The sequence below is a fragment of the Lytechinus pictus genome, chromosome 4, assembly GCF_037042905.1.
Source record: "Lytechinus pictus isolate F3 Inbred chromosome 4, Lp3.0, whole genome shotgun sequence".
Lineage (NCBI taxonomy): Eukaryota > Metazoa > Echinodermata > Echinoidea > Temnopleuroida > Toxopneustidae > Lytechinus > Lytechinus pictus.
In genome coordinates, this window is record NC_087248.1 from 7,228,513 (window position 1) to 7,255,943 (window position 27,431).

Genomic DNA, 27,431 nt, shown 5'->3' on the forward strand with positions numbered 1-27,431 from the left:
ACTGCTTGATTTACCTCGACTTGCCTTGCTTTTAAATAATAGCTGGTATCAGTTATCACCTTACTTTACTCCATACAATTTTAAGAAGCTCACACATAGCAGGGTGATTGCTAACAAATATTTGGTTGCATAAAATGCTATAAATGCAAAGGTGTGAGTTGGGTGTAAATGTACTTCCTCTAGAAAGTCTATATCGCTGATGTATAGCATGTTCAGTGCTGTAGTGATACTAGAGACAACAAAATGAAGTTTGTAAACAAATTTTACATTACTCCTACGTGTTTCAGATCGCATGCTCGATCTTTAATGAAAATCATAAGTCAGAAAAAATTGGAACCAGAAGGATTCGAACCTGCCATCTACTGCATTCCGGGCAGCGACTTAACCTTCAGGCTATTCTGGTTCACGGCCAAATCACGATGAACTGGAATTCAAATACCCTCGATGTAGTATTATGCACCGATATGTTATGGAACGTTATGAAACATTTTGAACGGGAAAAAATATGATTCTAGTACTGTACACACCAATATAAAAAACTTCAAATAACATAATAGCCGATTCCAGATAAACAAGACTTTTTATTTCCTATTAAATATTAAACAGTAAGTTGATTGTTTGTGTTTATACATGTCCAAGTTCTAATATTTTTACATAATATATACACCAAAATACAAATACTTGAATAAAAATATACTTTTTTCTCATGATGTAGCTCCATTCAAGTAGAGACAGGCTACACTTCTGTCTTCAAATTTTATGGTCTGGATATTGCAATGTCTGTCAATGTCCACCCCAAATTAAAGTTTTTTTAAATACTGTAAATGGAGAAAAGTAAGACAAGCATAATGTTGAAAATTTCATCAAAATTAGATGTCAAATAAGAAAGTTATAAAATTTTAAAATTCTGCTTAATTTCACAAAAACAGTCATATGTACATCCTGGTCAGCATGAAAATGAGGGAAACCACCATTCACTATTTCTATTTTATTTTATAATGTAAAATATGAGAAATCTCATTTTTCCTTGTCGTAATGCGAAACAAGGGTCCTGTAACACAAAGGTTAGCGATTGATCATGAGCTCGATTTTCACGATTGATTGTACATTGTAGTCAATGGAATCAATTGTAGAAAAATGCTCTATGATGATTGCTAAGCTTTGTGGTACACGCCTATTTGATTCTTCTCTGAACATGAAGAATTCCCATTGTAACAACCTATTGTGATCCAAAGAAGACATTTCTTATGTCCAATCTGACAAAAAATGTCTATATTTCACTAATGAAACAAAAAAAAGGAATTGGTAGGTGCTTGACATCATCAACTATATCTATGCATAAAACCAGTGTTGCACATGAAATTGTTTTCTGAAGATGTGCGAAATTTTCAAATGTAGAGGCCTTGACCAGCAGGGAAGATTTTTATTCAAAGTCAGTCTGAGTTACACTGGTACAATGTTTTAATTGCGCATTATTTCATCCTCGTGCCAGTTTCAGAAATCATGATTACAGGGCTGAACAGCCAATCAAATCAAGGTTTTTTTTCATGTAGTTACAAATAATGGCAAATTTACCCTTCATTGTAAATCTATACAAAACAGGACCCATGATGTCATAATGCTTCTAGAATTTCAGGTGAAGTTTGACTCACTGTATTACATATAATGAATAGAACTGGGGATAATTTCTTGGATATTAAAGAAAATACTTACATCTCTAAGTTGACCAAAGTACTGATAGGTTATCAGAGTTCCAATTTGGTTGTATCAATTTCTCTGCTTTGATTTCTTCATATGGAGAGTCTCTCTTATACATTTCTTCACCCATATTCCATACCCTTAGCCAGTCCTTTAAATTTAGCATTACCGGTGGGGTTTCATAAATCCGTTAGTGAAGTTACACATGACTTTACGCGCGACTGGAACATGTTCTAAAGAGCTTAGTCAGCTACATAGTGATATATCACATAGCACAAGAAAGGATCACCAGTCGTGAGTAAAGTCATTCGTGACTTACAAACAGGTTTATGAAACACCCACCAAGTATGTCATTCTCAATCACTGCTGAAAAAACTTACTGGTAGTATTAAAGGTCTTATCTCATAAACCTTGTTTACACTGTTTTGTTAAATAAAACATCGGTTTAAATAGATATATTAAATGAAACATAATAAAAACTTAGGAGCATATGTTTTAACACTCATACCTGATTGATATTTTTAGGCTGCCAATTAGTCTATTTCAGATATAACAAATAGTTTTCTTTCCAGTAGGCTTTCACTTGATACCAAAGAACATACAAAAATTGTGCACCACATTACTGATTAAGATTTGAAATTAAATCTTAATACACACAACTATTTTTTTGAATCAGGGACATAAGGGAGAACATTCTTTGCATTGATATCAAAATTATATGAAAGTTTTTATTCATGATATACTACCCCTAAACCCTAAAAGGCAGGGGGGGGCGGGTTAGAATCCACCCCTCCACACTTATTGATATAATCATAGATCATATTTGCACACTACCACTGTGCAAAATTTTTGCAATGCACAATTGGCAGCTGACATCTCAGGGGGGGGGGGGGATCACCCCCCCCCCTTGGCTGTGAGATGGGTCCAAATAACCTGGCTCTAATAGGGTTTAATATATCAAATATTCAGAAAATAAAAGTAACCTACTAAACTACAAAGACATTGCAATGTTTCCTTTCTGTAATAGAGATCATATTCTTGGTCTGCAAATGAATATTTGAGGTAGCACAAGCTATTAAACGATGGGCTAAGTCATTTCACATACTAAATATCAGAAGTTGACTAACATCATCCAAAGACACACATTATTTATGACTGACTTCCTTGGGAAGCTGGATTTCAAGAGCACACTATGACACCAAATTATCCATAAGTGAATAAACTTTGCACTCTTTGATAAACATCAGCCTTATACCAGAAGGGCCTCCAAGGGGTACCCCACCCCAGACTGAACATTATGTGATTTGGACAGATAGAGAAAAATCAGACAAACAAAACTCTGAAAATTTCATCATTTTTGATGAGGAATAACAAAGTTATTACAATTTAATATTATGAATTATTTTGGTGAAACATTTCAATGCATGTCTTCATGATATGCAATGAGCAAGCTGATGATGTCATATCCCCACTTATTATTTGTATCATATTGTACAAAAAATTATGTTTATTTAAATATGTTCCTCCAAGAATGTAAAAAAGGGTTGGCTCCTGATTTATTATGAAGGATAATTGTGCCGAAACTTGTCTTCATAGGCCCATATTCTGAAGTCAGGTTTAACTTAGACCATGGTCTAACTCTGTGCTAAAATTATGGAAAGCCAAACGTGTCAAATTTTTTATTAAGTTGTATGTTTTTTCTTATGTTTACTGTGCTCTTTCCTGATTCATCGATGGTGAAGACAATCATCTATTTATACTTCCTAGACAATATGAATGATTTTAGAGCCAAATGAGCTGAAATATGATTTCTCTACCATTAGTGATTTATGTAACAATTGGCTATCCATACTTAAACCACAACTTTAAACCCGAGTTTAAGTTAAACCCCACTTCAGAATACGGGCCATTATGTTTTATCAGACTTTGATGAAGTTTTCAGCATTTTTGCTTGTTGAAATTTACTTTATTAATTTAGATATTATTAATTTCAGCCTGGAGTAGCCCTCTAACTCCATTGACTTTGGACTGTTACAATGCCTTTTTGGCATAAGGATGACATAATATTCATAATAACTAGTTAATAAATTTCTAATGCACCTAATACTGACATGCTTGTCATCATGACTTGTAGCTCTCCTCAACTTCTGACTCTTCCCCATTCTTGCCATCAAGGACGGATTCTAGCGCGACCTTATTCTGATTGGTCCAAAGTTCATAATAATAACTATTGGTATCTGCTAAGAGTTGGTGGTGCTTGCCCCGCTCTCCTATCCTCCCGTCACGGATGACCAGGATTTCGTCCGCATCGACGACGGTTGAGAGACGATGAGCGATAAAGATGGACGTGCGTCCTAGGGTGACGGCATCCATTGAGTTGAGGATGTTCTGTGTTGCCAATTTGAGAAGAGAAGGGGAGAGAGATAATCAATTCACGAGGATCATGTTACAAATGTACAAGTCAAATGGCTTTACGGTTTTCAAATTTCACTCAACAAGCAATCAGCAAGACTCTTATACTAGCCTGAGTAAACTGAGAGTGAACTCAGACTAATTCAAAAGCCTTAGAAAAGTTGTACACTTCTCTAGTCTGCTGTGCAAACCCTTCACGTGTGTAAGCCCTTGTAAAAAAGTACCATACAGTACCATGGTATGGTATTACCATAGTATACCATAGTACTGTATGGTACTTTTTTACAAGGGAGGGGTCTGAATTGCAGCCTACTCATGCTTCGTGTACTAAAGGCCCTCCTGAATTGAAACAGCAAGTTTTGTATGTGCTAGTCTTTGCATGGAGACACACTTGTTAATCAAATTTCCAATCAGGGTCTGTGCCAGCAGACTACACTTCTCCATGGGTTATCAGGTATAACACAAAATATTATATACATAAGTCAGACCTCCCAGCTCATCTTACTAAAAAATGTGGATGATATTGCTCTAAAATAGGAAAAGAAAAAGTAAATCTCATAGAATCGTGCAGTAATGTAATATCAAGAATAATAGTAATAAAGCTACAGGTGGGTGTTTCGTAAATGTTTGTAAATAACACACAATTTGAGCACGACTGAAACATGCAGGAGTGTTGGTAACCATAGATAAAAAGAGATGAAAAAAGCTTAATTAGTAGAGCTCCCGATCTTTTGCAAAGGAGGAAAACTAAAATATTCATGCAGCATAAATTAAAACTGAAAATAACAACCAGACATAGCTGAAATTGGAAAAAGCTGAACTCTCTCACACCCCTGGTGGGTGTTTCATAACGCTGTTCGTAAGTTAAGAGCGACTTTAAGATTAACTGGTGATCCTTTCTTGTGTTAAGTAGTATATTGAATTGGTGATGGTTTAGCGCATAAGAAAGATTCACCAGTCGTTCTTAAAGTCGCTCTTAACTTACAAACAGCGTTATGAAACAGCTCCCTGAAACTGTTTTTAGATGCTAAGCAAGATAGATATAGACATGTCTTATAGCACAAGAAAGGGTCACTAGTCATGCGTAACTTGCAAACAGATTTATGAAACACCCACCAGGGACCTCCAATGGTATGTAACTAACATGGTAACAATGATCAACAGCCAATCAAAATCAATGATTCCATGCAAGTTACCAGTGCATGACAAAGTTACCATAATGGTAACTTTTATGCAACGGGGCCCCAGGACATATAACATACTGTTTGCCCTGTACCATCCATACCTGTTCAGTGATGGAATCCAGCGATGACGTCGCCTCGTCATAGAGGACAATGGGTGGATCCTTGAGGATGGTCCTGGCAATGGCTACCCTCTGTTTCTCACCTCCTGAAAGCTTCAACCCTCTCTCTCCTACCTGGGTCTCATAACCCTTGGGCATTCTCTTGATTCCTTGGTGGATGTCGGCCATCTTGGCTGCCCGGAAGACCTCCTCGGCCGTTGAATCTAGGTTCCCGTATTGCAAGTTGTAGAAGATGGAATTGTGGAAGAGTACACAATCCTGAGGAAAAACAAAGGTTTATAGAGTTTCTTTCACGTCCAAGATTCATTAAATAGGCTCTTACACTTTCAGAGTTATGATGACATTTAAAAAACTTATCCTTGGTTAAGATTGCACTGTTGATACCTCAATAGAGTAAAAGTTCATTGATCCTAGATTACCTTTGACCTTGATCATGTGACCTGAAACTTATGTAAGATTATCAGTGATACTTGATTACCCTCACGTCCAAGTTTCATGAAATAGACCCTTATGCTTTCAGAGTTATGATGACATTTAAAAAATATTAACCTTAGTTAAGATTTCCATGTCGACAATGCCGCCATCACTGTCGGAAAAGAGGCACCAATAGTCTCGCTCTGCTATGCAGGCGAGACAAAAATATGAGCAGCATTTATACAACAATCCTTGCGTTCAAAATCTCAAGAAAAAAATACATTCTAGCATATCTTAATTTTTCAGCATTGATGCAAAGACTTATTCAGATTGCTTCAGAAGGAACATACCTGTGGTACAACACCAATAGCCTTCCTGAGACTGTCCACATCCACCTCTTTGATATCTTGACCGTTGATCAGTACCCTACCACCATCAGGGTCATAGAATCGGAACAGAAGCCGTACTATGGTAGATTTCCTGTACAAACAAAATAGCAAATGAAGAAATGCAACCAAGTTGGGAAGATATTACAAAGGTAATTCTGTAAGTATTATATTCAATCCCCCATACATGGGACTTTCCTAAAATAATTTGCCTATGATTTCTACTTCATAGGAAAGCTGTAAAGCTCTACAAATCATCATGGCTTGAACAGTTTTTTAAATGAAAAGAGAGTGGTTAAAAATGAGGTTCAGACCAAAAAAAAATTGATTATCTTAAAGAAACACATACAATACAGGTCAGAAAATAAAGAAAACCTCAGCATATCTCTGATAGTGCCTGCAGCATTTTCATTTATTTGATGTAAGATAAAAGAGCCGCGGATATCAAACACATTGCTAAAGGGCAGGAGTGCCATGCCAAGAATCAAACTGCAAACTTTCATATGTGTGGTCACGCTCCTATCACAAGTTGTGATGACATGGGAACGACAAGTTACTGATCGGGTGTTATTTTCTAGTCAGCCTATCGTCTGATCATCAGGCTTGTGCCATCACATTGGGTTGTTGCGTTGGGTCAGGCAATCGTGAAACCTGACCATTCAAGAAAATGGCCCCCTAAATTCCCATAACATCGTGTCTAGTTTACCCAATGTTTGGAAAAATTATAGCAATATTCTTGAATAGTCAGGTAAACTGGATCTGATGTTTCAGGTAATTAGGGGGCCCTTTTCTCGAATGGTCAGGTTTCACGATTGCCCAACCCGATGGGATGGCACAGGATTATCATGTAAAGTTTAATTAAGTGGTTTAAAACTACTCATCATCTCTACTCGCCGACTCAAGCCAGCATCTCCCCACTAGCTCTACTACTCAAGCTGTTCTCAACTCATCAATCTTTCCTGGTTTACAGTCCTTTTCAGGACTACTTTCAAGAAAGAATACTCTACTCTCAAATCTCCACTTTCTCGCCTATCCATTTCTTCTCTTCTCCTATCCACTGTTTCTACAACACTTCACATGGTGTACCGTAAACCACATCAGCGAAAGTTTAATTAGTTTACGTATGATCTAAAATTCACTAATGACAAAGTTATGAGGATTGAAACAACATCCTACCCTGAACCGCTCCCTCCAACGATGGCAACCTTCTTTCCTGAGGGCACATGGAAGCTCAGGTTGCTGAAGATCTGCTGTTCAGGAAGATAGCTGAAGGCAACGTTCTCAAAGGTGATACCAGATTCCTGAGGGCTGATCTGGAGAGCTGGAGCGTTTATCTTGTTCTGTAGAAAGGATGAAAATAAACAAGACAAATGCAATCAATGATTATTGCCAGTGAAAGATATTCTTTGTGATATAAAATATACGCTCATTGCAATAGACTCTGATGAGACATGTTACATGTCAGACATACAAGTTAAATGGATAGGAGACATGGATTTTTTTTGGGGGGCGCTACTTTTCACAACTTAGTACCTAAATCTTCAACATTGGATATTAAAGCTTTAAAATGCAGTGAACGGGATCTTCCAGGGCTATTTCTTTTCATTTCCAGGGCTTTTTTTAGCATTTCGGGGGCGAACCCCCCCCCCCCCCTGGGAACCCTGTGTCAAAAGAAAAGTGCAAGGACAGAGACAGATATTGACAGAAGAGATGAAAAGAATAAATTGAAATTAAGACGGCTTTATGAAGTAGGACTATAACCATGAAACTGCGAGGGAAAGATGATTTTATAAGACTGTGATCAAAGATGAAAATGGGACATGTAATGTTACCCAATCCATTTTAAAACTTATCAACCAACATTAAGAAGTACAAATAAGTAATCCACAAGCTCAAAATCTGTATCTGTGAGACAGAATTCTCGCTACCCCAAATAGCGATTTCGCCGAGATCCGGGAAAAATCCCTGTAACGCGCATTGCATTATGGGATAGCTTTTCGGTATTACAACTTCCTGTTCGGAAGTCCAATGCACTGTTTTGCAATTCAGATCAACAGTGCCGTCATCCACAACAACACATCGTCGCTTTCGCTCTGAAAGTTCGTGATCACAACCCTCTCTTTCACGATATAGTTTAACGGCCTTTTCTGCTCAAGTCACTAATTTTGCCCGACGCTTTCCATTGCACGGTATTCCTCTGTCAGTTAAGATTTTTTTAAGTTCCGAAACCGATTTTTATCCATTTTGTGGTCGACGAAAAATTGAACTGAATGAATGCTGTAGTGTATATATTTAGCGTCTAGTCAAATACGATCGTGATGTCAGGCCGGTCGCTAAATGCAAAATTTTAAGATATTCGTTTTTTGTTTTATTTTTTAATAACCAAATAAAAACATGAATAAAAATTATTTTCACGTGAAATATATTTTTTATTTGATTTATAATTCAAATGGAATTAAAACTGACCAAATTAAATGAAAAGTATTATAATCTGTACATATTACGCTGATTGGCATCGATTTCAGCGTGGTGGAAATACCGTACGTACCAACCACAGTTCAGTGGTACCAACTCAGTATCGCGAACCTCGCGCGAGCATGACTCTGAACCGGAAGTGGTGATGACGACCCGACGGAGTGAAAATTATCTCGTCTCGCGCATTATGAGATTTTTGTTCCTATTTGGGGTAGCGAGAATTAGTATTTCTTATCAGTACTAATGAGTTTCCTGGAGAAGCAATAGAACATCATACCATGCAACATATTTGCAAGTAAATGTAAATGAAGCACATGCAGATGAAAATTACCAGATCAAGAAAAATCTTGCTTTCCTTCAGATGCAGGCCAGTAAAGATGTAACTGGACCTCTCTACCATGAGAAGATTATAAAATGACTACAAATAGAGCAGCATACATGTGTGTACCCACTGCATGCATGCATAATTGTGCTTGAATATATAATTATTGAGGAAGCATTCATAATTTCATAAAAAAGGACTGATATATCCATGACAATTATAAGATTTTGTAATGATTGGCAGCTCCACTTTAAAGATGAATGAGAGTAGTTGCGGTAAAAACTGGTTTCATGAGAAAATATCTAAAATCAAGATTACTTGTCACCATATCATCTTAGATCTAGCTCTGGTACTGTTACATAAACTGAATTTCAGGAAAACCTGAAATCTAAACTGAAAACAATCACACTGCAGATCGCCATACACAGATAAGCACATGTGGGACGGTGTATTATTGTAGTTTGGAAAAAATACCAAACATTTGACTTTAATTCCATATTTATGTTGCTAATTTAACAGCAATTATACAATTTTTTTCCAGAATCATGTTGAATTATTGTTTTAGTGGCCCAAAACATGGAGTAGTGTGTGTGCAGTGCTTTGTCACCAATTGGAGAAGGTGCTATATCAAATGGATTGGATTCGATATTTTGGAAGATATTTTTTATCATGCAAACAGACACTTGGTTGCTTATTTTAAATAACGGATTCTGTACAAAACTCATTTTGAAATCGATACCACAACTGGCATTCATCTTAAATTTTGTTTCATGCACGACGTACCTTGATGTCTGTTTCAACTTTGAGTAGGTTAAACATGGTGCCCATATCAATGAGTGATTGCCTGATCTCACGGTAGACAGACCCAAGGAAGTTGAGAGGTAGTGAGAGTTGGAACAGGAGACCATTTACCATCACTAGATCACCCACTGTCATTTCACCTTGGAAAAAACAAAAATGCAACACAGATTTATGTCACAAGTGTACCATATATCCAAAAGAAAAGATGCAAAGGCACTTCAATCTAAAAAAATTTCCATTGGTGATATTTCGAAAGAGTTTTAGCCTTTCTTTTACACAAAGGAATTGATTAGGAAATTGTCCCTTACATGTATTTCTGGAAAAGATTTTTTTTTGTTATATCAAAAATTGATCTATTCAATCATTGATTTTTTTAATTTATCCATCTATTTACGTATCTTTTTTATATTTCATTTAGCCACTAAATTTCTAATATAAATCAATGTGTTCATTTGTTCATTTATTAATTTCAAGTATTCATATGTTCATTGACTAATCAATTAAATTATAACTTTTAATAAATTATCTTATTTGTGTGTGTGTAGAGCTTCAATTAGAGCTGCCCACGTGAACAAGAACATTTCATTATTATAAAAGCTGAAAATCAGTATTTTGATGAGGAAATATCACTGGACAAAACATACAACTGAAACTTTAGAAATCAGTATTTTGCATGAAACCATCATTATTCTTCTTAATTTCAGTACTCATTACTGAAACCATTACTACTTGGCAGCTCTGTTCTAGGAGATTGTTTAAACATTCTCACTAGTACAGAGCTGCCAACCTATAAGTAAAAAGTACTAATCCAGAAGCTCAAAAGTAATAATTCTGAGATATTGAGTAATTTCATACGTGCCATGCAGTATTGAAAATTTCTTAGAGGAGGTAATATATATGTATATAGAACAGATGCACATTGCGCATAAATGCTAAGTTTTGCCAACCCTACAGGATGGTTGTCAGGAATATTCATCCAGGGTGCTACATAACTTTTGTGAAGCACTAGCTTGCTTAGTCAGGCAGGTAAATTGCGCAACTGCACAATATATTACTACGTTTGTATTAAATATGTACATACCTATTGTACCTCAAAAGTGTAATGGCGTAATTTGACATAAAAATCATTAAAAACACGACTTATTCTTAGGCAGCTCTGCTAGTATAACAGTGTACTTACCTGCAAGAATTCCCTGACTTGCTAGCAACATAACACCAGACAGTGCAGCGCTGAAGATTGCATTCTGACCAAAGTTGAGGAGAGCAAGACTGGTGGCGGTCTTCAAGGATGCACGCTCGTACTCGGCAAGACTTTTATCATAGTTGTCGGCCTCCCACTTTTCATTATTGAAGTACTAAAATAGGAATGGCATCAGAAGATTAATAATACTAATAAATAATACAAAATATTTAATATTAAATATTAATATTTAAATTACATAGAGTAGCCACTTCAGTTAGAAAACTGCTCTTCCAGTGGGGCCTTCCTAACATTATTATTACTTTTATTATAATTCAAACTGAATGATGAGTGGCTAGTAAGAAGGCAGAAGGTCTCATATTTATAAGTCTTTGGTATGACTCAGCCGGAGATTGAACCCACAATCTCCTGTTCATGAAGCAGTCACTCTACCATTGAGTCACCATGCAAGGTGGTTAATCATTGCATACATTCCATCTTATTGGTTGGAAGCAATCCTGAAGTGATTATCATAAGCCAGAATGCATATAGTTCACAATAAGGATTAATTTAAATTATTCAAGCTTGGTTGAAATTCTATCAATTTCATTACAACATGCTTTCCTTGGTGTATCTGTATCTGTATCGTTCAGTCAGCAAAATACCAGGGTTGGCACATCATGCTAACTTGAAGAGCACGCTAATTGTGGAGTGGCTCGAAGTATCAATTGAGTTATAATTTACTTTTGAAGGAGTCCAAAGATAATGGTGTAGTAAGCTAACACAGAAAAAACAAATTTTTCTGATCTTCATTTGCTCTTTACCATACATTTTCATGAAAAATCTTTTGACATATATCCTTCATTACATAGTTTTTATACTAATGTGTAATTTTTATACTAATTTTTTTTATTATGTGAACACTTTATTTCTGTTGTTACCAGTACCAGGGCTTATCTTCAATCATTACACGTATCCTCTACCTTGACTGTTTCATAGTTGATAAGTGAGTCGATGGCCTGGTTTCCAGCCTCGTTGTCGGCTTTATTCATCTGTACCCTGAACTTGGTTCTCCACGACGTTATGCTCAGTGTAAATAAGGCGTATGCTCCGACGCATGTGAGGGTGATGGCAGCAAAGCCAGGGCCCATCTTGTAATACTGCAGAGGAATTGAGAAGAGATTTTATTTTTGGGGGGGGATGTTTTAGATACTCCTACATTTCAAACTTGAAATAACTGACAGTGTGACAGAGTAAACTGCCGATTAGTCTATCGCCAACTCGTCCTCTCACCACATGGTCTACCTTCATTTAGTCTAATCCCATTCTATCCATCAACATTTCCTCAATTACTATTTGGTCCATTTTTTTTTAAAGTAACAAAACATACAAAAAAGTATTGGTATATTCACAGAAAAAAAGAGGAACAAATACTCTAACAAGTGGAATGCCTCTGGCTGTCTCACCTGCATCACGCGATTCAATATAGCAGCAGTGCTGATTTTGAAAACTACTATAACTCGCACAAGATGTTCAGTGATACTTGGTTACTCTTATTTCCACGTTTTATGAACTAGACCAATACACTTATAGAGATATGATGGCAATTCAACAAATACCCCCAAAGTGGCCAAAGTTCTTTGACCTTACATGACCTTTGACCTTAATCATGTGACCTGAAACTGGCACAGGATGTTAAGTGATACTTGATTACTATTATGTCCAAGTTTTATGAACTAGACCAACACACTTTCAAATTTATGGCTGTAATTCAACAAATACCCCAATTTGGCCAAAGTTCATTGACCCTAAATGACCTTTGACCTTGATCATGTGACCTGAAACTTGCACAGGATGTTCAGTAATACTTGATTACTATTATGTCCAAGTTTCATGAATCAGATCCATAAACTTTTAAAGTTATGATGGTAATTCAACAGATACCCCCAATTCGGCCAAAGTTCATTGACCCTAAATGACCTTTGACCTTGGTCATGTGATGTGAAACTCATGCAGGATGTTCAGTGATACTTGATTAACCTAATGTATAAGTTTCATGAACTAGGTCCATATATTTTCTAAGTTATGATGACATTTCAAAAACTTAACCTTAGGTTAAGATTTTGATGTTGATTCCCCCAACATGGTCTAAGTTCATTGACCCTAAATGACCTTTGACCTTGGTCATGTGACATGAAACTCAGGCAGGATGTTCAGTAATACTTGATTAACCTTATGGCCAAGTTTCATGAACTAGGTCCATATACTTTCTAAGTTATGCTGTCATTTCAAAAACTTAACCTCAGGTTAAGATTTGGTGTTGACGCCGCCGCCGTCGCCGTCGGAAAAGCGGCGCCTATAGTCTCACTCTGCTATGCAGGTGAGACAAAAAGGGAACGGTGGGCACGTCTGAATTAAACTTGATATAAGCTTTGGATTTCCCTTCAGATGTTTATGCATTATTTGTTGTATTCTTGAAAACCTAGATTCCACTCTGCACTCCTTATACTTTTATCCAAAGTAAACACCTTTGAATTGTATCACCCAATATTTACAACAAAATACTGAAAAGTATTTATCTAATTACTAGTACACAAACATTTAAGAGAAGCTTTTGAAATCTCAATTTTTACATGCATAATGCCTTTGTTCTGTATGGTTTATACACGTAAATGTTACCTACGATTTATTGTAATCAATATAATTTTTGTAAAAACACTATGGCCCGTATTCTGAAGTCGGGTTTGATTTAAACTCAGGTTTAAAGTTGTGGTTTAAGTATGGACAGCCAATTGTTACATAATCACTAACAGTAGAGATATCATACTTCAGCTCATTCGGCTCTCAAATCATTCATAATTGTGAAGGAAGTATAAACAGATGATTGTCATCACCATCGATGAATCAGGAAAGAGCACAGTAAACATAAGAAACATACAACTTAATAACAATTTTTATATTTTGGCTTCCCATACTTAAACCACAACTTTGAACCTGAGTTTAAGTTAAACCCGACTTCAGAATACGAGCTTATGTGAATAGAATTTATCTTGATTCTCACCATAATGCAAGTGACAAGGCCAACTTCCAAGATAGTTGGTACAATGTTGAATACCAGGGCCATCAGGACAAAGTTGATACCCCTAAAAAATAGAAGAGAAACGTTTTGAGAATAATAATCTATATATAATTGTTTGAAAAATATTATCAGAAACAGAAGAAAAAAATAAGGAGAAAACCAGGTTTGAAGTTTGGGGTTCACTCAAGCATGAGATGCACACACTGTGCAATCTCAATAAAACTTCCAAGCAGTTTGCGAAAAATGCTCTCAAAGAAACTCTTGTATCTTGCCTTTTTCTCAACTTTCTAACATCAGATTTTGAGAGTATGAAGAAGAAGTATCCTTTAAGATAAGCTAAATTTCTAATTTTTGCAGTTTGAAGACCAATTTACTATTTTGGGTTTTAACAGAGAACTTTCACTGGTGCTTATTGTTGGTTTTTGGAGTGGCTGGTCACATAATAAGTTTTATTATATTTCCTTACAATTTCAGAGTAGCCTATACAATGTGATTCAACTTCTTTCAGATACATGTATCTCTCTATCAAAGTCTTCTCCATTCACAATCACGTGCTAACCCTTCATCTTCCGTCAATAACTTTAATTTAAATACACTACATAATCATATTTTTCATAATTCGGTTCCTACACTTAACTTGATTAAAATAATGTTTGTAATTTTATTTCATAATATACTATTCATATTTGTTTGTATGTACATGTTTTGCACTAGCAACCATGATTCCAGAAAGGGAATATTGACCTGCATATTGTTCACAACTTCACATGATACTATTATGTTTATGAAATCCAGACATAATTTAACAGCAATTAATACATATTTAACAAAGATACCTGAAGAAGAGGTACACAGAAGTGCAATAATATAAAAACCAAAGATATTAAAATCAAATAATCAATTTCTGAGTTTTTCAACTGATATGATCAGACCTGCCAACCTCTAGGAATGAAAAACTGTATTCTGTGATGATAAAAACTGTATTTTCCCCAAAAAAGTGTATTTCATAATAAAATGCTTGGCGCATGCAAGCTAAAATGCGCACTGCTCTTGCAGATGAAACAAAAAACATTGAAACATGTGTAATATCTCACCCTGGTTTTAACAAAATGATTGAAAAAAAAACCATGTTACCTGAAATTACATTGATCTAATAACCATATTTGTGTACGTTTTATGAAATAGAGACATATAGAGTTGATTTTTCTCAATAAATTACGATTTTGTAAAAAAAAAATATATATATTTTTTTTATACAAAGAACATATTTTAAAAAACATACTGCCGTATTTTGGTTGCAAAAACGTACTAAATACGCCTAAAAACGTACTGGTTGGCAGGTCTGTATGATGTCTTCATACAGGATTGAAAAATGTCACTGATCATCCTATATATCCATTTGCATAATTTGAGCAAGGGAATAGCTTTTACTATTGCCCTGCTCAAAGAATAATCAGTAAACACAAAAGACTGTCAACAGTATTTAGACTAAAGTAAACCTGTAGTTCAGGGTCAGTTCAGGGCAATATGTTTTATCATTACCCTAATGAGCAGTCAATATTTGTTTACTATTCTGTAAATAGATAATCATTCTACTGTGGAGCCAGTGTCACATTGCCATTTTTTTCAGTTAAATCCGCTGTGTGAAAAGCATGCACCACCACACTGCATGACTACCGTATTTTCTTTTAAATCTAACACAACCTTTGATACCAAATTTGCAATCCCTGACTATAAGGTTTCAAGATTATGTAACATTATATAAGTGCATGTCAGAGTAGTCAAGACCCAAAATTTCCCCTAAACATGATTTCATGTACGAATGCAATTCAAACTCTGTTTATAGCCAAAACAGTAGCGTCTTTTAAAAAAATTTACTACTCAAAATATATTCATGTTTTTTACGTTTGAAAAAGTATTGCCAAAATTTCTATTGAAAAAAAAACAACAAAACAATTGGTCGGAAAAAAATATATTATCAAGGAATTAAAAAAACAATGAAATACATAAGAAATAATTTTGATACCAATTTTCTAATGCATATTTGATCAGAATCATGCAGTCTTTAAACAAACAAAATAAAAATTCTTGGCCTTTATTCACAGATTTCTAGCCAAACACTAAGCACACAAATTAGCATAATTAATTCTTACAAAGTATATAAGGTAGAGTTTGTGAAATTTACATGTAGCTATGAAATCCTACATAATTTTCTACTGCCATGCAAATGTTCATCATGAACGAGTGATCCACAACAAACTCTTAAACACCCCCCCCCTCCGCAACTGATAAGAATAAAAATGCCCTGTGACTATTAGAGTTAATTGACAAACTGATTTTAGCCTTTGTCCCTTTATCAATGCCACTACTAGATCTTTTTTTTTACAAAAGTATTATCTTTAGAAAGAAAATTAACCTTTTCACAGACTTCGAAAATATTGATATGGCATTAAATATATTATCATTACAAACAAATACAAAAATGAAATGGGTCATGGCTAGGCAATATGTGGACATTACTAACAGGTTGATGGTTCAACTGAACATTAATTAATTTCAACAATACTGAAAGTAAAAAAATATAATCATTCAGCACTACTTAGTGGACCAGTCCTTACTAACCTGCTGCCTCTATCAATGGCCTTGGAAAGCGCCCCCGTTTGGCGGGAGAGATGAAAGCTAAGATCAAGCTGGTGGAGGTGCGTGAACACATTCTTAGCGACCCGTCGTATTGAATTCTGGGCCACCCTGGCAAAGACGGCATTCCTGGCTTCGTTGAAGAAGGATGCTCCTGCACGCGCTGCTCCATCTGAGGAGAAAGGATGACAGGAATAAAGGAAGTAATTAATCAACCCAGTATTAAAGTCACATCAATAGACAATTATTTTGAATGAAAGTGCTGTTAAAAACCAATCAACAACAACATCAACATGTTCAAATTCACGCTTCATACTCGTGAGTGGGTTTTCAAAAAAATTGTTGGGAAAAAAAATGAAAATTACCTTCAATATTGTCTTCTGCTTTTTATAGATCTTGCTTATCACGTTGCTCATAAATTCTTGTGTTCTTTTGAAAGCTTCAAGCTTCTTCACGGTCTTTAAAGGGCAAACGATTGTTTTGGAAGATAAATAAAAGTAATTGTACTATCGGGTAAACACTGTTTTCATGATAAAGGCTTTAAAACGTAATTTAATTATCACTTATATCCTCATAGATCTGGGGAGCGTTCCATGGAAGGACTTATCGGACATTTTATCTACCAAAGTCCTGTCATAAAGAATACACACAGCCAAACTGTGTTTTTCTTATCTTCCTCATGCTACGATCTCTCAATCTCTGCATCTGCTCTGAATCTTCCCGATTCACTGTATATTCCATCCAAGACCATTTCCCCGCATTAAAACTGTCGCTGCACTTTTATCCTCATCGGACTCCAAGGCTGACCCTCTGTGAACGATCACACATTCATATTGAACAGTCATTGTTAAAGTCACACAAGTATTTACAGTTTTAAAAATTCAGTTGGTAGACATCGCAAAGGCCTAAAGACGAAGATCTACATATACACTTGAGCTGATGTAGGTTCACTCGCTGTCGTATCATGGTAGGCGTGTGCTCTGTTGGGATACCATTTCCAGGATAGATTACTTGTACTTTTGTCTACTGTCGACAGATTGACGGGCCTGTACTGTCACACATCGCTGCCGTCCGAATGTAAGAATGCAAGCAGTGTGAAGTTGATTCCAATCTTTGTGGCAAGCAAAATACGTAGCCCCTGAATGTGCATATCAAACACGGCACCCATTGCTCGACTTATTTCCAGCTGTTCAAATATACTCCGCTGTTTTTGTTGTTGCATTGGAGTTGAAGTCATGGATCAATGACACACACTTCAAATTGGACGCATCCGAGAATTAATCAACAATGGTACACCAGGCTTCACGATCTGACATGAGAGTTGGTAAATCATGTAACAAATTATTTGTACCCCTACAATCAACTGTGAATATTTCTGCCTTGAGGTTTGAAAGTAGCTAAGCTAAGCTAACCGTTCACAACCACCGAAAAATGGTTTCAGATGAAATAGCATAATTTGGACCAAGAGGAAAAAAAGCAGAATCGCAATCGGTCAGAAAAATGAAAAAAAACAAACAGATTTACGCTATTAAAACAGTAGTTTTCACAGGTCTGCAAATTACATATTAGCCATGCAGTGATACCGGTATGCATATGATAGCTAAGATGAAGCTAATTGAGATGTACGGACACATCTTGGCAACCCATCATATTGAATCCCACGCCACTTTAGCAAAGACATCGTTCCTTGCTTCGCTGAGGAGGAGTACTCCAGCATCTGATGACAAAGGATGACAGCAAATACTAGTTTCAGGAGAAGAGTACATCACTAAATTGCTGAACTGAGAAGATTGCACGGATGATTTTGACGAAGTGATGTGGAGTACAACCGCTGGAAGTCATTCAAAGTGCACACTGTTGAAACTTTAAAATCTGAAAGTGTGCAATCTCAAAATATCGGGCCTGATGCCTTGCTTGCTCGAGCATGAATCGCTCTTTTTGCGCTGGTGGAGATGGGGTTTCTTGAATCTCAAGATTAACCGCAAAGAGCGCTGATCGTGCTAGAATCTCGAGATTGAGCAAGCTTTGGCTGGTGCAGCACCACCTTTTGTAAAGCCACTGGAAAATATCTTACGAGGCATTATCTAGTCATTGTCACGCTTCTCTCTGGCCTTACAGTTGCCGTCCTAAAACTAGTTTAGTGGAAACTAATTTTCTAATGAAAATGAACTTCCAAACCAGTTCCGAATACAACATCAAGATGTAGTTTTCAAGATCGCTTTACTTCATTAAACTGGTTTTAGCGCAAGTGAGGACAAAACCATTCTTCAGGAAGCGATCTTCGCAAATTTTGAGTGCGTTTCTCCACACACTGTGTGCAGAATGTCTACACTGTGGTTTCAAATTTCACACGAAACATGTCATTCCACTGAGAGCATTCCCATAGAATCAAGACCGCTTTATGTGAAGTGGTTTGCAAACCACTTTCGAGTGATCAAATGGGAACGCTAGCAGAGCGTTTTTCCAAACTGGCTTCCTGAACCAGTTTCCAGTAAACTACTTTAAAAAAGTATGAGAATGGGGTCTAAGAAAGAACAAGATGGATTCTCGTTGGCACAAAATAGAATGTATGCCTCCACCATTGCCAGACCAACTACATACTACACATCAAACTTCTAAAATGTTCAACTAATGAACTCTTAGATCTTTGACATTGTGATCCCTAATTCTTCTCACATCATCCTCATTCATATTGTGGATACATGAAGCTTGATTGAAGATGATCCCTCAAATGGTTCTTCAATTATCGCAAAAAAGGTAAATTTTCATGCATGACCAAACGCATAAAAAAGGAAGTCACCAAAGAAGAGGATAACTGTAAGTGCAATTGGTCAGTATTGATCAATGATTTTAAAAAAAGATACTTTTTTGGTCAAATTTTGGTGGGTGCCCATTCCTCCTACACCCTCACAAATATGCTGATGTTTTCAGAGATATAGCTTGAGCCTTCCCACGAGGCCGAGCATTAAGCTTGTCTACATCAAAATAATTTTCTGGTTAGCCTATCTTGTAAACCTTGCCTTTGGTTTCAAAAGATGCCCAGAGATGCAGTTGACTTCTCCATGTTCAAAATGACTGGAGTTTTCTAGAGTGTATAGTTCCGATTACACTGAATGTCAGGCTAATCAGTTTAAAATCTTTTCATGTTGACAAACGTATAATAATGGGGCGTTGCAAGAAACTTGCGATCAATTGCAAGTCTATTTTTGGTCCCTAAATCAATCATATGTCTTGCAGTTAATTGCAAATTAGTGATTGATTGTTAATCTGCTCCTTGAAACAAGAATTTTAATCTGATTTGCTACAGCTAACTTTGAACTATCAGTTGTAAAATTGCAACAGAATATTTGCAATTGATCGCAAATATTTTCTTGCAACACCCCTAAGCCTTGTGGACCCTTCCCAAGTAACTGCAGAAGCAAATGTCAGGAGCAAATGATGAACTTACAGCCTAGTAGGAGGGCGGTTACTACTGTAGCTCCTGTTCCTGTTGAGGCTACGGCTTCTGAAGCTGTCTGGTATTCATTGAGGTGATCAACAGCATACTTGAACAGGAATGGGACATAGACATTGGACACCTGCAACAGAAACACACTCAGTTTTTATTCTAATTCAATTTAAAATGGTTAATTGACAAAAACATATGTTGTCGACTCAGAGTTAAGCAACAAAAACATTTGTAGGAAGAAATTCATTTAATGCTGGAGCATCTGACCTGGATAGCAGTGTCTAAACTATTGTCATGATTAACAGCAATATAAAGTTTTAATACTTTTAATTATATTAAGGTCTCTTCAACCCAGACATAACTAAATTTTTTCTCCAATTACAAAGACGACAGTTTCCAGACTTTAGAGGATGGGTATGTATATGCTCAATTTGTTGATATCAAGGCCACAGACTTTCTTACTATAAAAAGTAGTTTTAATACAAACATGTTATTTTATAGTTCAGTAAATCAAATATCATTTGCATCCCTTCGTTAAGATTTGAAAATTATTTTCATAAATTCCTGAGCACTAATTGAATAACTTTGACATAAACAATAGGCAACACTACAGCCAACTTACTAAGGACCAACTTACCTTTGCTCCGATCAAGAGGGACATGGCCACAATGACTCTTGCCTTGATAGCTAGGTCACCCTTGGGCCAGACATAGCCCAACATGGCTTTGATGATTTCCCATCCCCCAACCTTATCCTCCACATCCACCTTGGCCGGTATACCACTTCCATGGCCATGGAAACTATGTGAAGGATTGTGTGTCAATGTTGTCGGCGGGTTGAGTGGCTTCTGCAATGACACAAGGCAGGAAGACAATTTGAAAATTGAAATGGAACTAAATGGATTTTCGACTGAGCGGACGAGGCAAAATTTTAATTTTTGTTTTTGAGGGCTTATTTTCTCATCACACTACCTGGATCTGCAACAATGGACAAGCATTGACATTGCAACAAATGAAGATTTGCCAGTGTTCCTATTTTGAGTTTGCAGGACTGTTTTGAGCATTTCAGTGGCTATATCGCCCCAGCCTCCATTAATTTTTCCCTGATAAGGTAGAAGGACAGTTTGAAAATTGTAATTACAAATTGGACTAGGTAGATTCTCGACCTTGTGGACTGAAGAGTCAAAATAAAATAAAAAATTCAAATTGCCTTAGATAGCTGGGCAGCCTAAAAGTTATAGGGTTATGTTTGATAGATTTAATAGGGGTGATAATAGTTGCACCTTCTTTCTTCTAGAACAGGCGCTCTAATTTAAATCCATTAATAATTTTCATTATCATTAAACTACACTACAGTTATCTTTAACATTCCACAAACATGTATATGCACAGAATGAACTTATGCATTACGTTCACCACTTTAACTCAACTCATTTTATAATCTACATGTACTGTACATTGATTCTCTTTTTACAGCTTAAAGGTCTACAAATTTTCAAAAGGTGATTAAAACTCAAATCCACTTTTGAAAATATACTTGAGATGTCTGTGTATTTCTCCAATACTTCAAGTTTGTGTCCTTGTTTCATAAGAGTTAACACATTTGTACAATCAAAATTTTTTTTTTTTTTGGGGGGAGGGGGCTTACCACAGACTTATAATTATAATTAATACAGTAATTACAATAATCTAACTGTACCATTTTAATACAGGACTAAGATCAAATCTACTCATTTTAGCTGTCAAACATAACTTCAATTTCATTAATCGATTGATGTTTCATGAATGTATTTATGAGTTATTTATGATTTTACACACGATGGTGACCTGTTGTTGGGTACCATATCAGATTCATAATCATATCGATTTCCATTGATTAGTAATAATTGAAACCGGTCGCACAGAAACGTTATTAGTGCTAGCAGTGCATTATAGGTAGGTCCAGGCCCCAGTCACATTTTTCAGATGTCACCGTTGATCCATGACGTAAATAATCAATGCATTGTTGTGACACTAGGCAATGCTGCCACATTACCAGTTGTTACAGAGCCATCCGTTAGACCATGGTTAGCCCTAACAACATTTCTGTGCTACCGTTAGTGATCTTTCTACGTGGAAATTTGATTATTTGTTGAAATTGTTAGTATCTCATTAAGCACTGCACAGGGCACCAGTCATGCATTAACTTGTTTGTAACTTATATAAGAGGTTTTATGAAACCCTGCCATGTCACTGGACAACACACTTTCATTTTAATTTATTGTGTCTGTTAAATGGATAATGGTATGCACTTGACAATTCTTGCTATGTCAACAAAAATAAATTCACAGAATAATATAACAGTTGAATCATTACATAACAAGCACATGAACATAATTACAAAAAATTATAAAATATTACGAATTACAATTGATGATTTTGCTGGCGTAGTTATAAGGCATTCATTTATTTATGTATTTCTTGTGTTTTTTAAAATAAAATTTGGAATATTGTGGAATATGGAATATGAAATATATGGAATAAGTGTATATTGTGAAAAATATGCAATAACTTTTAAATGCCATTTCTTTCTTATCTTTCATCCGATTTTAATGAAACTTTCAGTGTTAGGTTAATTTGATTTTTCTCTATTGATTTATTTTTCTGGGGTTGACTTGACGTTTAATATGACTTACCTGTTCAGCTATTGAATGAATTGTCTTACTTTGTTGCCAGTAGGTACCATTACCCAGATCTGATTTCTTGAGAGAATAAGTTCTTGTTGAGTCAATCCTTACATCTGGCACCTGTACATAAAATAGGAACAAGATGAGTTAGTGACTTGAAAAATCTGCTCACAATGGCCCGAATTCACAAAGGTGGTTTTGAAAACCCACGGTTGAGTCCATGGTTTATGCAGATTTCCTGTATAAATTACGCTTATTTTAGCGCGTATATAAAAACAAGGCAAAAGCGATTTTGTGTCTCGCCCACTTCTGAAAATAACCAGAAATATCGTGATTTGCGAGGGCACGCAACAGAATTGTATTGAAACTTCATTGTGAAATGACTGGGATGGAATAACACTTGACATAAGAGCCTTGCACATAAACTTTAATGTTGACCAGAAAATGACCTTTGACCTTACCATGTGACCTCTGACTACAGCATAACATGCAGGTCCCCCAAGTTCATCTACCATCCAAGTTTGGTTGAAAAGTGACTTACGGTTGCGGAGTTAGGTGTCATAAGAGAGTCTTGCATGTAAACTTTAACGTTGACCTGAAAATGACCTATGACCTTACCATGTGACCTCCAACTGGAGCATATCATGCAGGTCTCATAAGTCCATCTACCATCTAAGTTTGGTTTAAAAGTGACTTGCGTTTGCAGAGTTAGGTGTCATAAGAGAGTCTTGCATGTAAACTTTAACGTTGACCTGAAAATGACCTTTGAGCTTACCATGTGACCTCTGACTGCAGCAAATATCATGCAGATCCCCCAAGTCCATCTACCATCCAAGTTTGGTTGAAAAGTGACTTGTGGTTGCGGAGTTAAGTGTCATAAGAGAGTCTTGCATGTAAACTTTAACGTTGACCTGAAAATGACCTTTGACCTTACCATGTGACCTCTGACTGCAGCATAACATGCAGGTCCCCTAAGTTTACCTACCATCCAAGTTTGGTTGAAAAGTGACTTATGGTTGCACAGTATAAGAGAGTCTTGCATGTAAACTTTAACATTGATCTGAAAATGACCTTTGACCTTACCATGTGACCTCCGACTGCAGCATATCATGCAGGTCCCATAAGTCCATCTACCATCCAAGTTTGGTTAAAAAGTGACATACAGTTGTGGAAATAGGTGTCGTAAGAGTCTTGCATGTAAACTTTAACGTTGACCTGAAAATGACCTTTGACCTTACCATGTGACCCCCAACTGCAGCATAAGATGCAGGTCCCCCAAGTCCATCTATCATCCAAGTTTGGTTGAAAAGTGACTTACGGTTGCGGAGTTACATGTATGTGACATAAGGTTTGTGACGGACGGACGACAATTGGATACAAAGTCTCGCCTTCACCTCTGGTGGGCGAGACAAAAATCACAACAAACTTTTAAGAAAATACACATGCCCCCATCATTTGAACTCTAAATGACCTTTGACCTCACCATCTTCATCACCACAAATGTTGTGTTATACAAGGATTGTTTGTACCGAGAATACACAAAATCGCTGCAGAAATTAAAAAATTAGAGCAAGTTAAACATAAACTTTAAGAAAATACACATGTCCCCATTATTTGAAATTTTAACCCCTAGATGACCTTTGGCCTCACCATCTTAATCACCACAGATGTGGTATTATACAAGGAACAGTTGTACCATGTATAAACAAAATCGCTGCAAAAATTAAGAATTAAATGAGAGCAAGTTAAAACAAAAAATGCACATGTCCACATTATTTAAAATCTTGACCCCTAGATGACCTTTGGCCTCACCATCTTCTTCACCACCAGAAATGTGATAATATACAAGGAACATTTGTACCAAGTATAAACACTATCACTGCAGAAATAAAGAAATGAGTGCAAGTTAAACAAAAAACTTTAGGATTTCTGTTCCAACAATAAACAAAGATTTTAACATGTTTGTAACAGGCCAACAGACTAACAGGAAAAGGGATCACTCGGTCATACCGAATTTCGTTTGTGCGAGACAATAATAAAACAAGGTTTTCCAATATAATGACCTCTGTGACCTTGATACAAAAAAATAATGCGATCATCTCTTCCAAGGGCTTTATGTCAACATACTTGAACCAAGTTTGAAGTTAATCCCACTTATAAACAAGTTATGTCCATATGACCTCTATGACCTGTGCCATGATACATGTATCCCCACAATTTATCGGATAATCATCCCGACATTTAAAGTTATAATAATCCTCAAATTATTCTGAAACATGATATTAAAATATGATCTCTGTGACCTTTAATAATACAATACCCCAAACCAAAAAAAGATAATTGCCACATTTATTTAAAAGTATTGTAATAAGTCAGAAATTGATTTCTTAAACGGAAGGACGGACGGACGGACGGAAATATATGATGAATAATCTGACAATACAATACCTCTGGCAACGTCTTGTAAAAGCATGAAAATCCTTTGCATTTTTTAAATCCTGCTAAAGATTTTGGAAATACAAAAGTATTATAAAGACCATACAAATAAAATATCATAGTCATTTCCTTTACTGTATTCTTTCCAAAATGAAAAGTGCCTCAAACGGTAAAAATAATATGAAGTTATAGGCACCATGTACTCTTAAAGGGGAGGTTCACCCCGACAAAAAGTTTACTGTAAAAATAGCAGAAAATAACATGTATTTCAAAATATTGACGAAGGTTTGAGGAAAATCCATCAAAGAATAAACAAATTAAATTTTTATAACTTTCTTACTAATATTTGATGGATTGTTCTCAAAACTTCATCAGTATTTTTGAATTATTTTTCTGCTATTTTTACAACAAACTTTTCGACCGGGTGAACTCCCCTTGAAGTGCCCCAGAACTAAATACAGATATTTGTTGATCTATTGTCCGAACCAGTTAGAGTACTGATTAGTAGGGGCAATTAATGTTGAATAGATTCTGCCGAGGGAGCATTATACACTTTGCAAGCATAAAAATATGTGTATGAAATTGTGTCCTATTCGCTCCATGAATTCTGACAAATTAAGTGTTTTTGTCTGAGAGGAGCGCAATATAATGGTAACAACTAACAAGTGGTACGCCTCTCGCAGTCGCGCCTGCAGCAGCAGTGCTGACTTTGAAAACAACTATTGAATAACTATTCAGGGAAACTTGATTGCGCTTATGTCCAAGTTTCATGAACTAGCACTAGATCCATAAACTTTCAAAGTTTATGATGACATTTCAAAAACTTTTTTTCCTTGGTTAAGATTTTGATATTGATTCCCAAACATGGTTCAAGTTCACTGACCCTATATGACCTTTGACCTTTAATAGACATGTGACCCAGCCATGCAGGATGTTCAGTAATACTTGACCACCCTTATGTCCAGGTTTCATGAACTAGGTCCATATCCTTTCTAAGTTATGGTGACATTTCAAAAACTTAATGTACTATCAACTGATCAGCTTTAAGAAATGCACAGGACAGCGTTACTTTCATGAAAGGACTTGTCAGGTGTTTTATCTGGCGGTTACCATAACTACAACGCTTCTCTTCCAATCGAAAGAAAAAAAATCAAGTGAACTTGGAGTCTTGGACGCAATGTTGAAGTGCTCGCTCACCAGGAATCCAGTTTGCACATCAATTATTGCTATATCTGACAAGCTTTCATACTGCCAAAATAACAGTTTGTTTTGAAAAAAAAGTTTGCATTAAAGTTAGAATATGTTACGATACATTCTTATACGCTGCACATATATGCCTATATAATACCCCCCCCCCCCCCACTCGACCCAGGCGGCAATTAGAACCACCTTTCAATTGTGGGTCGTATTGTCCCCGTTGTTTCAAAGCAACCGCGAAATTCAAATTATTATTATTTCGAATTCGATAAGTACTAATTACGTCATTTCTTAAAAACAGTCTTTAATGGAATAAAACTTAATATTCAGACAAAATTCATAACTTTCTTTTCTGTCACTAACCCCGCCCATCCCCCCCCCCAAAAAAAATGTTTTCTCAAACCGGCGCGTCACAATTAAATCTCTAATAATTAATATCACACATCTGTTTTTGCTAGATTAGATCTATAACGAAAAATCACGAGTTGGTATATAGATAGGCCTACAGAAATCAGAAAGGAACAATCCAAAGATATTATACGTAAGAAGAAAAAAATGTCGTTAAATTGATCCAAACAAAGACTAAAGGTGCATTGTTAATCCAGCGTTAATTTCCAATGATTACGCGAGTTCCGTCCAAAAATTTCCCGAATTCGCCCCTGGGAATTCGCCCCATAACGTAATGATACAAGGACAGCAAAGTCCATCATTTCAATGAAATCTCTTAAAACACCTCCTCAAAAGAACCTTCGCTGAAATCATCTTCGCTTCTATCTTCAAAAGCTTCATCAAAATCGTCCTCAATCTGGTTCACACTGTAAGTCGACATTTTGAGTTGTGATAATGATGAACACTCTCTTTGGTATGAGGGTCTGGGCCTCTATGAACCACCGCGATTGACAAAGTACCGTGCTACATGTGCATACAAGCTATTTATAAAAAAGAGACGATTGACCGCTTTGTTGATTGTCCTAAGAT

General features: G+C 36.2%; 1 protein-coding gene across 2 annotated transcripts; it reads right to left on the reverse strand.

Moving 5' to 3' along the window:
• Positions 1-561: 561 nt before the first annotated feature.
• On the reverse strand, positions 562-27,431 carry LOC129259620 (iron-sulfur clusters transporter ABCB7, mitochondrial-like). 2 transcript variants are annotated; one of them, XM_064098281.1, is made up of 13 exons: positions 27,187-27,431; positions 22,830-22,940; positions 20,793-21,002; positions 20,156-20,285; positions 16,693-16,879; positions 14,053-14,134; positions 11,975-12,151; positions 10,992-11,166; positions 9,794-9,951; positions 7,390-7,553; positions 6,178-6,307; positions 5,396-5,671; positions 562-4,086 (listed from the first exon to the last, which is right to left on the reverse strand). In XM_064098281.1, the coding sequence occupies exons 1-13, from the start codon at positions 27,280-27,282 to the stop codon at positions 3,820-3,822; spliced, it is 2,163 nt and encodes a 720-aa protein (XP_063954351.1). In that variant the 5' UTR covers positions 27,283-27,431; the 3' UTR covers positions 562-3,819. The 2 variants fall into 2 exon arrangements, with proteins under 2 accessions (XP_063954351.1, XP_063954352.1); XM_064098282.1 differs by having other exon boundaries at positions 27,201-27,369.